Genomic DNA, 15,177 nt, shown 5'->3' with positions numbered 1-15,177 from the left:
GTATTTTCAATAAGGATAACATTTAAGGACCATAATAACACATAAGTTTTGTAACTATTTTTCATTGCCTAATCATCATATAAATTCAAACTAATTAAAAGCACTCAGCAAATAATGCCAAATTTTCTTATAGCAAATCCTATAACACATATGAAACACTATAACAAAATCAACTCTTAGCTTCATTAGAGAATACCTGTCACCACAGCAAAACTATTGTGAAAGAAGCTAATGTGAATCTGAAGAGAACGATATCTAAATTTACTATCTGAAGTATTTTGCTTTAACTCTGCAGGGGGATACATTTTATTTTACACTCCACGATATAAATAGACACCAACTTCTTGATAGATCTGTAACAGTTTCAGATACTGCCTCACTCCTAGAGGGTTCAATCCCCAGTGTTCTCCAGTGATGAATGATGAACGTTTCCTAGTTCCTCTCAGGCAAAATGAGAAGTAAACTCATCCCACAACCCAAACCATTTAAACCTACTTGGCTGACAGAGGGAAATTAGGGAGTAGCCACACAAAGTGGTCAATTGTAAATACACAAGTGACAGCACCTTGGGACTCAGGAGGGATTTCATACAGTTGTATGCCCAGCAGTCATTAACAGGTCAACTCTACCTTCCTCCCTCTAACTGGTGGCTGTTCAATTTCCCTATGGCACGCAAGAAGGCCAAGCAGCAATTACAGTCTGAGTGTTGACACCAGTGGGTGACTGCTAACTACCTTTAACAGCTAGCAGCTGCTTGCTCTCTAGCTTGTCAGAGTTACGCTTGCTCTTAACTGCCTTGGGTTCTTATTCCCCTGTTAAGCTGCCCACTCTGGAGATCCCATGAAAACGAACCAAAATCAGGCTGCATTTTCAGCAATTTTGAGAGCTCCCAGCACAGGTCCTCCCAATGTGTTACAGCAGCATTAAAGGATTACTCATTCACGGTAAATTGTCCCTGCTTGGGTGAATTTTATTCAGCTAATTCAGATTTTTTCAGAAAGAACTGTTCATGTTCATATTTAACCCTGACACTACTTTGTTTCCCCTTTAAGCAAAATGTGATCAGTTTGCTTTTAAAATCCGTACAGATTTCTGCTGGAGTACTTGTCAACCTGAAAACAATGCAGAAAAGTTTCCCAGAAAAGGCTTAGTTATACTAGTTTCTTTTATCACATAGATAACTTGCAATTAAAACCTAGTGCAGGTACACCAGTTAGAATCTGAGAAAAAGAAAGGTCAGATAGGAAGAAAAACTCACCAATACTAATACACAATTTATCTAATTTATGCTTAAATGAAGACTGTATAAGCTGTAATTCCTGCTCCACTCCTCTTGCAGAGGAATGTTTCCAGTGTAAGACTTCAGTATCAGGTTTCCTGACTCTCACAACTCCTGCATTCCTAGGTACACACAGCCCACCTTGGAAAGCAGGAAAGGAGAAACTTTCCAACCAAGTCACATATTTTGTCTAATGAGCACTGTGATAATCATTAGAGGAAACTAAGAGCTCTGATTCCCACATGCAAACGTTCTAACCACAAGGCTGCTGTGCAAAGTGACCTCCTGCTTCTTGTAAAGCATTTAAAAAGAGAAAACCAGCTACCAGGAACCACAGGATGCCAGAGAAGTTTACTGGAAAAATCCCAGTTTAGGTGCATGGACAACTTAGCAGTGTTGTGAAGTTTCCTAATGTCTGCCTTCCTTTCTCCTTGCTGTGTAGAAGCACCAACTGATCTTACAACACATGTAAAAGGATGATCCTTACTCAAGCATCCCAAATCCCAGGGACCTAAATTTGCTTCTGTTCTGTTTGAGAACCACCATACCTAGCAAAGAAGTACTACTTTGTGTGGTAACTCATTTGATTTAATTTATTGCCTTCTTCAAATACAGAATTGATGCAGAATGCTTTCTAAAAATCCTCAAGACCCCATATTTTACACATTTTTATTTACGTATTCAGTGCATAAATTATTACCTTCATTTCATAAAAATAGCACTAGGTAAGAAAATGTAGGCATTTAATCAACTAAATTCTTGAAAGTATTCAGGATAAGATGGCTCTGAAGGTTTTTATTCAAATCATATAAAGAAGTAAATCCAAATATTAGATTAAGGATATTAGGATTAAGGATATTTTTGTATGGATTTGTTTATAATATTTATATATATTTTCAACCCTCTAAGACCTTTTATTATTGTGAGAAGCTACACGTATCACTTGTAATCATCAGAATGTGTACATTCATATAATTAAGATAATCCAGTTAATCACTCAATACATTACCTGGATAAAGCTGGTAAGAACCACTGTGGTGCCACTTAATCAAATACTTCAAGGCATTCACTGAAAGCCATCTTTCTGAATCCATACCAAGTTCAGCTGTAATGTCCCGGAACCCATTGGGTGCAGATTAGCCTTATTGTACGGCACATCGCTCCTCTGCAACTTTGGGATAAGAGAAGCTAATGCATTCCCCCTCAGCAATTCCTGGTAGCCTCTAACACCGTTCTAAACAAATTGATTCTTTACCCTCATGGCTTCAAGCAGAAGAAAGCAGTAGTATACTTAACACAAAGCATTATAAAATGCTACATAAATAATTTAAAGAAAAGACCTTTTGCCACTGCTGCTAAAGGAACTTGAATTATTTATGTTACGGTGGAACACAGCCACACAAGCATGCGCTGAAAACGCAGTTGACAAATAAGTCATATACCTGTTGGAGGAGACAATCCTTCTGTATTTGTAAGGTAAAAAAGTATAAACAGTGTTTTGTTTCATTTTGCACTTCATTGTGGATATTTTGCTCTACCTTCTTGAGTTACTTTTCAGAATAGGGTTTTACATTATTTATTATTGTAAACATCAGATTCCTTCCAAAAAAAAATCTTTAAGAATGCTTTTTCTTATGAAGATTCCTTCCAGGTGAAGAACATTAAAAAACAAAAAGCAGCAGAAACTACAGCAAAGTAGTATCTTCAAAAAAAGACACGTTTTGTAATGTGTCTGTTATGCTTAAGCATTTGGAAATAATAGATCAGCTTTGTGGAACTGATCTCTGTAGGGAATAGCAGGTAAAAGCTGACTTAGAAATTCTCAGTAGCTCAAATACCTCACCACATATCTATGTGGGATATGAATGATCATGTAGTTCTATCATATGTCCTTTGACCTTAAGGTTTTCCCTTCAGATCAATGTAAAGGTGCCATCTAAGCAAGGTAAAGTGCCATCTAGGTATCAATAGCCAGTCAGACACTAACTGGGGACTACTGACCATCCCTGTGATGATTTAGGTGGCACAGTGCTCAAAACATCAGCCACACAGCCACAGCCTGCATGCTGTGTACACACTCACTCTTACTACAGCCAGCAGGAATGGACAGCTTCCAAAATGGGAAGTAGGAGAAATCAACTGATGAGAGGTTGTTGTAGTAACATAAAATGGTTTCTGTGATTCTAGAGCCCAGGTGCTGCAGATTAATTGATCCATAGCGGTTATCCTGCACCTAAACAGTATCACAGCTTGCATTCTGACTTTCTGCAATTCATTAAGCAAATCAGGTACAGTTAAGAGTTGCTACTGGTTGGCATCTCTGGAAACAACACTAATTCAAGAACCTGTATCTTTTACATGTTACCTATCTTGCAAAGCTCAAGCACACAGTTTTGGCATCCCAGGCTTGCGCAAGCTGAATTACCATGTAAAGTAAATGCATCAAGAAGTAGATGATTCCCAGTGCCTGGCTCTAATGAAATAAAAGCCATATGACATGAAGCTTTATTGACCTTCAAAATAAAATGTACAGGTAGACGTCATGCTTCCTATTATACTGAAGGGATGTATATAAACACACAATAATTGCTTTTTACACATAAATTTCCCTTCCCAGGCTAAAGCTTAACTACAGTATTTATAGTACCTAGTTATGTATCAGCCTTCCAGTATCTGAAGGGGGCCTACAAGGATGCTGGAGAGGGACTCATCAGCGCCTGTAGTGACAGGACAAGGGGTGATGGGTTTAAACAGGGGAAGTTTAGGTTAGAGGTAAGGAAGAAATTCTTTACTGTGACAGTGGTGAGGCACTGGAACAGGTTGCTCAGGAAGTTGTGGCTGCTCTATCTCTGGCAGCGTTCAAGGCCAGGTTGGACAGGGCCTTGAGCAACCTTGTCAATTGGAAGGTGTCCCTGTCAATGGCAGGAGGTTAGAACAAGAGGAGCTTCAGGTCCTTTCTATCCCAAACCATTCTATGATTCTATACTTACAAATACTAACATTAGAATTTAGTCTAGGAAGGGAATTATGGACTACTATACTAATAGTTGCACTAGTGAAAATTTCCCTAATCTAGATATGCCTTAACAAGTGTAAATCTGTGGATCTACTAATGAATTAGTGAGATTAGAGAAGATTGAAAAAAAATCAGTGCTGTGACATATTCAATAAAAGTGAAAGCCTGAAAAAGTAATTCAGAAATTAACCAGAGCTTTTCACTCAATGCAGCTTTAAATAAAACTGGTAAGGATTTTATTTCATTTCACTTTTCCAGGCCGTAGTCTCTCTGGTTCTTATTTTGTGAATCCACTTTCTAGGTACTTAAGCATTGATTTAATATTATGCAGTATAGTTCAACTACCACTTTTTATACAAATCACATCCCTCCTCTTTTATAGCATTTAACAATGAAGAGAGAATCCATGTTAAATCTTCAACACTAGCTGACAAAATAGGTCAACTCAGCAGAAAAATGCATATAACTTATTGCCTGTTCTTTCACCTCTGCAACCTACATGGCCTTCAGATTCATCACTTCACAAAACTGTATAAAATTTATTGTGAAAGCATGGAAATGGGATTGGAATGACACACAAAACTTATATTGGAAGAACTGAAAATAAGTCAGTAAAAACTACAGGTTTTGTAGTTTAAGTTTTGCAAGGAATCAGAAATTAGGGCACAATGGAGTTTTGTGAATAGTATTTCTAATTTTGCATTTACATAGAAAAAGTTATCTTTACCTTTCAAAATATTTCATCAATTTCATTGCACTGGGGAACACAGATTGTCCCTTTTTTATACCATAAAACTGCCTTATACTGTTGTGAAAGAATAGCAAACATAAAAATATGTATGTGAGTTTCTCTGCAGGATCAGTAAACCAACTCTTGCCAAGCAAGAAAAGTGAGAAAAGCCATCTCCTGTATACCCTAAACAGATTCCTTTATTCCATTAAGGAAGCATACTTAACTGTTTCAATTAACTTTAAAGGTTCAGAGAAATCATCTTCTGATGTTTAACAAAGAGTGTATGTCCTTTAAAACATTAAAGCCATGTGAAAATCAAAACAAACAAGGTTAGGTGACATAAAGAGGAGTTTATTTAGAAGTACTCCAGAACTGCAAAACCTCCATACTGGGATTTTCCAAGTATCAAATTACTTACCCCCTTCTCAAAATGCATCACCCGCAAAGAAATTTCAACTTCATCACATGCACCAATACATCTTATAACTTAGGAGCTAGAGCATTACCTCTTCAAAAGCAAAGAGTATGTGTAAAGGACAATAAAATAGAGACCAAGATTTTATCTACCATCCTATTATACAAAAGTCTACCAGCTCTGCCTCTTTATTAGTATGAATGAAGAAGCCTAGTTACAATAAAAACATGCATATACAGATGTGTCACAAAAAATAATATGCAAATAAATCAGTGAAAGGATATGAACACAATCCTGCAGTATTTTCATTAGCACAATTCTGAAAGAAGGCATAAAGTTCTGCACCACTTTGGACAACCATCCTGTAATATGTCACCTTATTTACCGTATATTGTATTGTTTAACATGGAAAATTGATTTTTTTCACTATAAAAGTAAAAATAAGCTTCAGCTTACCTCCATCAGAAACAGTTGCTGACTGTAATAAGAAAGAGAAAAATAAGTGTTACTTAAGGTTCATGGTATTAGAAATCTCTGAGCTTCACATAGTATTTGAAATGTTAGCTACTTTTATCATCTTATTAACAGATAAGAGAGGAAAATCTAAAGAAACCAGCTGTTACTTTCTCATAGGTGTTTCCTCCCAACCATGAAATTCATCCCAGGCCTTTTAACCACTGTCCTGGAATTTGATCTCACTAGTATTTATTGCAGAAAGTACTTCCTGCTGTGAATAGCCACACCGATTCCAGCAGTTCTTCTTAGATGAATAGAGTCAATCAATCAGTGTATGTGAGAAAGCAGGTATCTTAAAACTGACCTGCAAAGACTTAAAATGAAAACATGATGCAGATGGGAATCAAAATTAAAATTCAATATTTTGTCAGTCAGGTGACTCTGAAAACTTGCCCTGCTGTTCATTTCTGACTTCCACAGAGCCAAAAGGATGTTAAGAGTGTTTCCAATAAGGTAGGCAAGAACTCCTCACCTCCTCTACTAGCACATCAAATTTTCAAGGACAAATAGTCTTCTAGTGACACGCCAAAGTTTATGTGCTTATCTGCCCTAAACTTCTCATCTTTGATTGCAAATTACCTCAAAGCAGCTAATATTTCTACACCACCATATAGGTGACCACTTCCCAAACATGTACCCCAGTGCTTATACCTTGACACTCAGATGAGTGAATGACTGGAAGGACAGCTCATTTTTTGATCGATTTCTAATGGCTATTAAAAATTACTATTTTCTATTTCACTGCAAGATCTCACACTGTTGCTAACACTATCTGAAGAACATCACACATTATAAACTGTTGTGTTCTCACCATTCACAGCAGCAGATCTACTATTTAATGTAAGTCTAAATTAGCCCCTACTGACATCATTCGCCTCGCGCTACATCAAATGAACACAAATACATCTTTCATGGGTAAGATTAAAAAAATTATAGTTCTTTAACTACACAAAAATGAATGCTTCTGAATCTGTGAAGCATATCAATATATTCAAAAGTTTATCCAGGCCTCTCACTACTTAATAGCACTGTTTCAGGTATCAAAAAAGTGTTTCTGCTTTGGGTACAGTTCTTCAGTGAGGCTTTGGACATCTTTCCTATTTCCACTTTGCACGTAAGTCTAGTAAGCATACTATGCATTCAGAAGCTGTAACTTAATTCATGTTTGTAATTTAGAAAATCAAATTTACATTACTGAAATCTGTATTATAAATGTGAGTGTTTAATCATCAGCTGTTCTGTACAGTACGTGAATAAGAAATTAGAAACAATCTCAATGTCATTACTCAAACAATGAAAGAAGGATGACTCAAAGTCAAGTAATAGTATCAGTTTGCACATTAGATAGAAAAAAGTAAAAATACTTTCAAACTATGTACATTTTAGGAATGGTCATCTACTTTTGCAGTTTGCACGAATCTGTTTAAATATCAACTATAATTCTTCTTGAAAGTTATGAAGTAAAAAGAATAGGATTGTCATGATGTAAAAAGAAGTTACACTACTTTTTTTTTTTTTAAAAAACTGGGAAGTTAACAATTATAAAATATCATTTTTAAAGGAAAAATTATATGATTTCATAGAAAAGTTCAAACACTACACTAATAGTACCACTTAATTAAGTTCTGTGGACAATGAGATACAGTTTTACCTCAATCCATTCAGCATAACTTAATACAGTGAGCTTTGTACACACCATGGGTTGGGTTTGTGTGTTTGTGTTAAATGCTCTAGCTAATATGCATACATTACATGTATCAACATCTTAAAACCTCTCCTTGCAAGGTCTAAGTAATTATTACTTTTAAACCTGTTTTAAAAGTATCACCCATACGAAGAAAAGAACTCAGTATCAAATATCAAACACCTACTTCTGTGCTATTTAGATATTTCAAATACTACACTTCTGTAGATCACAGAATAATTTAAGAACATTTTTTAAATTCATCTATGTAACTGAATTAAATCTACTTAATTCAACAAAACAGCTAGAAACTAAAGCTTGCAATTACGGTGTAAGAATTTACAGTATTATGTTCACAACGTGTTTGTGAGTACTTAGAAATCTTAGAACTATAAACCTGTCAGAAACTGCATGCAATCCATAATTAGACAAAGCAGTTTCTGTTCTAAACTCTTCAGCTGAAACTTGTCTAGATTCGTCCAAAGGTATAAGTTGCAAGACCAGATTTTTTTAAATACTATGATGATCTCATTTTAAAAGTTCAGTGTGTTGGGGGCTGTTTTTATTCTTTGGTACTCACGCTTAACCACCACTGGAGGCTCTTCAGGACAAAATCTGAGCTACTATGCATATAGTGTCTGATTATTTGATGAAATTTAACACCACATACATACTAATAACTGTCTATTAAAAACTATATGTATTAAAAAGCTATAAAATTAAACAAATCCTGTGTGTAGCCATTTCTGAAAGATAAGAAAGGACAGGGTATGACCCCATGCCAGTTAGGGCTAATGTGAATGTTAAAGAAAAAGTATTTTAGTATTTCCTTCCAAATGACAGGACATGTATGTATTCATTTTATGAATGTACATGTGAACTATTACCCAGAGATAAAATCTAATTGCATTCCACGATCAAATCTTTCACAACCAGGTAAGTACTGAAATTAATTCTTCAAATTACCCTGACTTCCAAATTGGTTTAGGAAAGGGCCCATGGTAGATGTCTGATGGTAACAAATTACCAAAATTTAAAAAATAAACCTAGTTTAGGAAGACTAAAATGTCTTCAAGTGTATCTCTTAATGGGAACTTTGCTTGCTCATCTAGCTGGATTAGCAGCTGAGGCATACAGGCACACACACAGCCCCTGCAAGACTGGAGGATGCAACTCTCTCCCTTCAGACTTCAGGGCAAGCTCGTGATCCCTGTGATTCCAGTGAGGAGCTCAGTGTCAGGGCCAGCAAGCTGAACAGCGGCTTCCCAGTTATTAAACACCATAAAAGATGTCTCAGGTCTCTGTAAACTGGCAAATGCACCAGCATATATTAGATAGCAAAAAGTTCTGTTTAAGAGAAAACATGATAATTTCTCTTTGTATCATCTCTTTGCTAGGTGGAAAAACCAGAACGGCCAATGAGTTTTTTGATGTTGTGCTCAGAATCTGCTTGCAATAAATCTGAAAACGTATTAGCTTACAATAATTAGCAACAAGAAAACTCCTTTGTGAGCACTTTAATTCATCTTCCAGAATAGAAATAGACAACATAGTATCTTGCACCAACAACATGGTACAAAGGGAGATAGGACACAAAGGAGAATAATTCATAGGGTTGAAACACCTGAATCTTCTAGCTTTCATGGTCTATAACCTCCTAGATGTGTACACCACTGCACGAAACCAGTCTGATGACATCTTTCAGTTGACAGAAACTCTTATCCAGAAAATCCACTTAGTTCCATTTTATAGAGATCAGCTCCCAGGAAAGTAACTAAGTACTGTCAAAGTCTGTCATAATAACTTCACAAAGAAAAACCAAAAAATACCCTACCTATATCCCAGATTTAACACAGAGCAAATAAATCCATGCGTACAGAATGCCCAGATAACACAAAAAAAATGTCCTTTTTCTCCACCTCAAGATTTGTCATTCAAGTCAGAGTCATGCTCAAGTACCTGAGTAGAACAAAGGGAAATATGCGGACACTGGGAGGGGTGACACATACTAGGAAATGCCAGGCCTTAGCAATAAATGAAGCAACATGAAATCATCTGTGCTAATCGAATGTGGGCGAGTGCCTTCCTGAGGCAAAAAAGACTTATCTATTTCCAACTCCTTCTGAGATGTGGAGGGATAAAATCTATTAGGAGAGTGAAGACGTATTCTTCTCCTAGCCTAAGAGTGACAAAATGACAAACTAAACAGAAACGCCTATTTATTTCCTGGGCATCCAAGAAGATACAGAGAAAAAGGGATTCAAAATGACCTTTCCCTGTGCCCTTTTAAAAGTACAGTTCCTTCTAATACAGGCATCGACCTTTTGCTGCATGCAACAAATTCTCCAACTGCTGCCTTCAGAATCTGTTAGACTTGCCTAGCATCATATTATACTGCACACACGCTTTTACAAAAGCCTCTGTAATTAAGCCTTTCCCCTTGGAATAGCATACCTCGCTCCACCAGCCTTCTAAACTGATTCTCCCATATGATTTCAACATAGAGAATAAGTTTGGGAAACTTGTATTCTGTAAGGGATGAAGCACCAAACATTTACAGACTGAATACAAATAGCCAAGTTTCAAACATTCTGCCACTTAGCTCAGGGAAAGCCTATCACTCAGTCAACCGTCTGCTTGCATCCTGCTCTGTTCAAACCCATTATTAAATCACCTGAAGCAACTTCTCCTTTTGCCAAGGTATGAATTGTGAGCAAGTCCCTAGATCTTCAGTTACATTACTCCAGGACTTACATTACATGCACGTATTTTTATCCTTTTAAATACATTGCAGCATGAACATTGTACAAATGCCATGAACTCAAATGATCTCTGGGAGAGAGATCGTGTCTCAAAATACGATAGGCACTGTTCTAACATTTTAAATAAAAAATAAAGCCATAAGACTTCTAAGCTATTGCTAGATTTTCCTCCTAATACATGTTCTCAGATGTACTTCTCACCAAAATCTTAGAGTAATATTTAAGTATTTTATCCTCATTTCAGAATACTATTGTGATTAATTTCATGACTTAGAGTTCTATGAGAAGGATGCCCTTTCAGAATGTCCCTTCAAGGAGGGCTATTACCTAATTTGCCTTTTCAATTCTCTACCACTAAAGAAGTGCATTTAGAATTAATATAAAAGTATTATAGATGGAAGAATTCACAAGTTAAAAAGAAATACAGTACAACTACTGTACAAGAATTTTGCTGAATACATTCTTCTCTGAAGGTTACAGGTTTTGTCAAATATTTGAGTCTATAAAAACAATATATGAACTGTAAACAGTGAGACATTTGGAATTCCTTTAAGAAATAAATGTTCGACTTTCTACTCAAAACAAAACCAACCTTATCACATATAAACATAGTGCTTTAAATGCCAAATCCATTCCTAAAATGATCTTTACAGAGACATATACAACACATATACAGTTTCACCTAAAGATATAATATTGATGGTACAGAAGGCATATACACAATACATTGCACAGAATTGAAAGACAGGCATAGATTATAAATATACTGATTTTTTAGCTTCACACATATTGGGCACAGTTCATAAATACATTTAAAATCTGACTGCTGGTTGGTACAGTAAGCTTCCCTTTTCTCTGATAATGAAACACAATGTCTGCATTTACAAAGGAATTTTAACTCAGTTACTTTAAAGTTAAAAAGCTTAAAGGCTAAGCAAAAAGCATTCTGAAGCTGATAAGATTCTTCTCCGATTTCTTGCCAATAACAACAGCCTCTTCTAATTTCTCACTGCAACGATGCCTTGCTTTAGTTAAATATAATTCATATCACTTACCCGCTCTTCATAAGAAACGGCAGTTATTTTTCCTAACAGTACTTTTCCTAAATTCATCTTCACTTAATAGGGAAAAAACATTTCCTCAACACAGCAGCTTCTCAAAGATTAAACTAAAAAATTCAGTCCTGTTCCATGCCTGTACATGCCAGTAAAGTTTAAAGGCATTTCGTATGAAGTTCTATTTTACTCCCTTTATGTTACCCATAGCAACAGGCCAATGCAGGAAGCTGTGGTTCGTCAGGGATTCAGATTAGATCTCAATTATCTCTCACCAGAAAATCTAGATCATTTTATATAAATCATTCCAATCGTGTTTTAAAACGTTTCCTATAACAAATCAGAAAAACAGAATGACGACGAATTGTGTGATAGTCCTGTATCCGATAAAACAGATTTCCAAGACAGTTTTCAGGAAAACATTAGTCAATCACCCTAACATTAGTTATAGAAATATTTACATAGTAAACCACTATTTTCAGAGGTTTACATAATGCAAGCCAGAATAAAGTAAGACCTCAAATGGTCTATCCTGCTTAACTTTTGAGTGGTTATCACTAGAAATTGCTTGTAAAAATCCACAGCACAAGGAAACCTGGCATATTTGGCTAAAGCCAGGAGCAGCCCATTGTCACTAAAGACAAAATTCTCCTTCCAGAAACCAAGTGATATTCTCCCTTCCTTCCTTGCTTCCTGAGCCTGTGCTCAACTGATGTTAATGCAGTTCTGTGCACAGCCCCTTAGGAACAGAGAGCAAAATAGGCTACTTGTAATGCAAGAGGGAAGTGCTATTAACTTGCCTGTGACAGCAGTGTCTTCAAAAGACTGTATATGGAAAGTATAAGATTTCACAAAGTTTACTGCTGTTCACAAGTAAGTAGCAATAGCATCTAAAGCATTCATTGCTGTTATTACTTTTAAGCAATCAGAATACAATTTTCTGCTAAAAATAAACACCAGAATTGTAAACTGGGAATTATTAGTGGGCATTTTTATGCTAGAGGGATCTCCTTGAAGCCAAGGTGAACTTAATAGTAGCAGTTTAGGGAAGAGGAATCTTCTCCCTTTTTCAGTGCAGCACATCCATACAGTTCCTAGGTTGAGCCCCTAATATAAAAACAACCCTAAGAAGAAGGCATATATTACTCTGAACTTGTATAGAGAGAAATGAGGCAAAAAAGCCAAGAAACTTTACTCCAGATCTCACATTAAGACTGGTTTGCAAAAGACAGTCCAAGTCTGCACACAATCCTACTTTTGGGCTTAGGATGAAGAGACTTAGTTAACAGAAAAATTCAATCTTCTCAATTTAATTTGGAGTGATCAGAGGAGAAATTTTAAGCTAATTGCATAAGCATACTTTAACAAGCATTCCAGAGACATAAGCAAATTGCTGCAGTGGACAAAGTTCATTTTATGATTGATGACTTGTTTGAGTAGGCACACCACTGCACTTTTGAATGCTGTTTTCTACGAGTATTTAATACAGTGAAGAAATGCAATGGAAACAAATGGGTGGTTAGACAGGAAGGAGTGTGTTTTACAAATTATACCCTCCATTATTTTACGACTTAAGAAGCTAATACGCTGTGATATTTCCACAGAAGAACACTGCAGAGAAGTATTCAAAATATATAATTTTGTAAAGAAAAAATGCCAGAGCTGTTTACATACTGCATTTTGCTGGACACCAAACAAGTGGGATGCAGAATGTATTTTCACTGTCAATACCTTAACAGCAACACCATTACAAATATGCAGGTAACCAGGTGAATAATAATCCTTCCATTGGGTAAGTGAAATGCATAAATGGATCAGGAATGCCTACACAACTTCCCTGTGAACACCTATTTGGGGTAAAGCAAAAAAGGACTCTTATCAATAGTTTTTACTGTTTGAGTGTTAACCTAAATCCACTAGGAATCACCTAGAAAGACCAAATGTACTAGCAGAGTCTTAACAGGTGAAAATGTCCCCCATAAGAGCAAAAGAATGACTAGGAGGAAAAAAACCTCCTAAAAAATGCAATGGGATGTAGCTGCAAGAGTAGCAGTTCACCGGAGCAACTGCAATGAGCATTGTAAGGAACGCTGTGGGTGGGCAATGTTTTATACATTCAAGGCACATGTTCTTGGCATTATAAACCTAATAATCCTTTCATTTAAACAGACCTTTTGAGTTGTTGATTTTATTCCATTGAACTAAGCATTGCACATCCACATTTTTTCCATACAGTGACTCTACCAGCACCACAAACAAGCTCTGCAAACTAGACAGCAGCAGTTAATGGTAATGGCTACAAAATGTCACGTGACTCGGAAAGGCCTTTAAAAACCTCACATCCCTCTATATTTTCATTTTCGCAAGTTATTTTGGCAGCTGCCAAATTCAAAATCTTGTGATTTTGTGTACCATATTTGTAAACCAGGCAGGCAATTCAAAGTTCAAAGGTCAAAAGCAGAAGGAATGCTAATTTGCAAAGTTATTAGTGGAAAGTGTTAAAATATAACACAACAGCTTTAAAAGCCTTGTTCAGATATACCAAAGATGACATTTGTAAACCCACATCCATCTGCTTATAGAAGCTAAACTGTGGAAAGGGGTAGAGACCCCAGATACTGCTGATCTGTTTTTCTCTTCTACCCTCCCTCCACTTCCTGCTCATATTTTCTTTCCTACATTTGTTTTCAGAGCAGAAAAAACTGAAGAGAAAGACAGAATGACAGGAAGCCTGGATAAGTTTTAACTTGTCAAAAGATGAATAGGATTTCATCTATCACTGACTCCTAAAGAGGAACACACACACCAAACCCACCAGGCAACCCCTTTGACCAGCTCCCAGTCACACAGATTCCTACAGTAAATTTGACACTGGCAGAATGCACCATCAAAAACCTTGTGCCTCAACAAGTATTTCTTTTCTTATCTCATATTAAAGAAAGTAACAACTACTTGCATGAAAGCCAGAGGAAAAAAATATCTGTTAAGAGTGTGATTTATCTCCCTGACCCTAGGTATTGAAATAAAAAGCAGGAGTATCAAAAAGCCCCACAAAATTTAAGAAAACTTTGCTATAACATAAAATAGGAGGGGGGGAGGGGGATATTTTCCTAATTCTACAAATTTTCTATAATCTCTCTAGATATATTAGATATATTTTTGTCAATGATTTGTCAGCTACTCAATAATAAACAGATCCCATATATGCTACTGATTAAGAGAGAAGATTCTGTTATTTACAATGCTGCAGTTTCTTTCCATGTATTTTAAAGATAAGAGTCCTTCCTATTCCAGGGAGATTATAGTGAAAAATGTTTTCAAGACAAACCGCTTGGAATCTGCTTGTGTATAAATAACCGGAATACAAGCTTCCTTGTCAAGCACTAAGAATTCCCATACAATAAATTCAGTGAAGGGAATAGAAGCAAACTGCTGTTCCGGGTGCCCCCTGCTGTCTGCCTGCACCTCTGAGAGTGATGGACACATTTTAAAGTGACGTTTAGGAAGATTTGCCATCCATAAAGCTACTCTAAAACCAAGTATTTGGCTTTTAAAGCAGTATTGTAAACTTTGAAAAACATCTCTGTATATCCTGATTGTAAATGGATAATAAAAAATACACTTTTTCCAAAATGTTTTGAGATAATTACTATTTTTATCCTTCTGTTGATCTACATTTTAAGGCAAATTAATTTTTTCTACTAATAAAAACATGTA

General features: G+C 36.2%; 1 protein-coding gene across 8 annotated transcripts in view; it reads right to left on the bottom strand.

The window, feature by feature from the left end:
* RGS12 (regulator of G protein signaling 12) overlaps window positions 1-15,177 on the bottom strand; it is a 90,753-nt gene that overhangs the window by 40,149 nt on the left and 35,427 nt on the right. For 7 of the 8 annotated variants that reach the window (XM_061376008.1, XM_061376007.1, XM_061376009.1 and 4 more), the window contains one exon: window positions 5,900-5,921. In XM_061376008.1, coding sequence (XP_061231992.1) covers window positions 5,900-5,921 — 22 coding nt within the window. Of the gene's footprint in view, window positions 1-5,899; window positions 5,922-11,460; window positions 12,216-15,177 lie in introns of those variants that run through there. The other variant, XM_061376011.1, reaches the window with a different exon arrangement.

This window comes from Neopsephotus bourkii, unplaced genomic scaffold (genome assembly GCF_033783945.1).
Source record: "Neopsephotus bourkii isolate Nb327-2 ecotype Australia unplaced genomic scaffold, CSIRO-AGI_Nbou_v1 NB_1686, whole genome shotgun sequence".
Lineage (NCBI taxonomy): Eukaryota > Metazoa > Chordata > Aves > Psittaciformes > Psittacidae > Neopsephotus > Neopsephotus bourkii.
The sequence above is the reverse complement of the archived record's forward strand: the minus strand, read 5'-3'. Positions and strand labels throughout refer to the sequence as shown.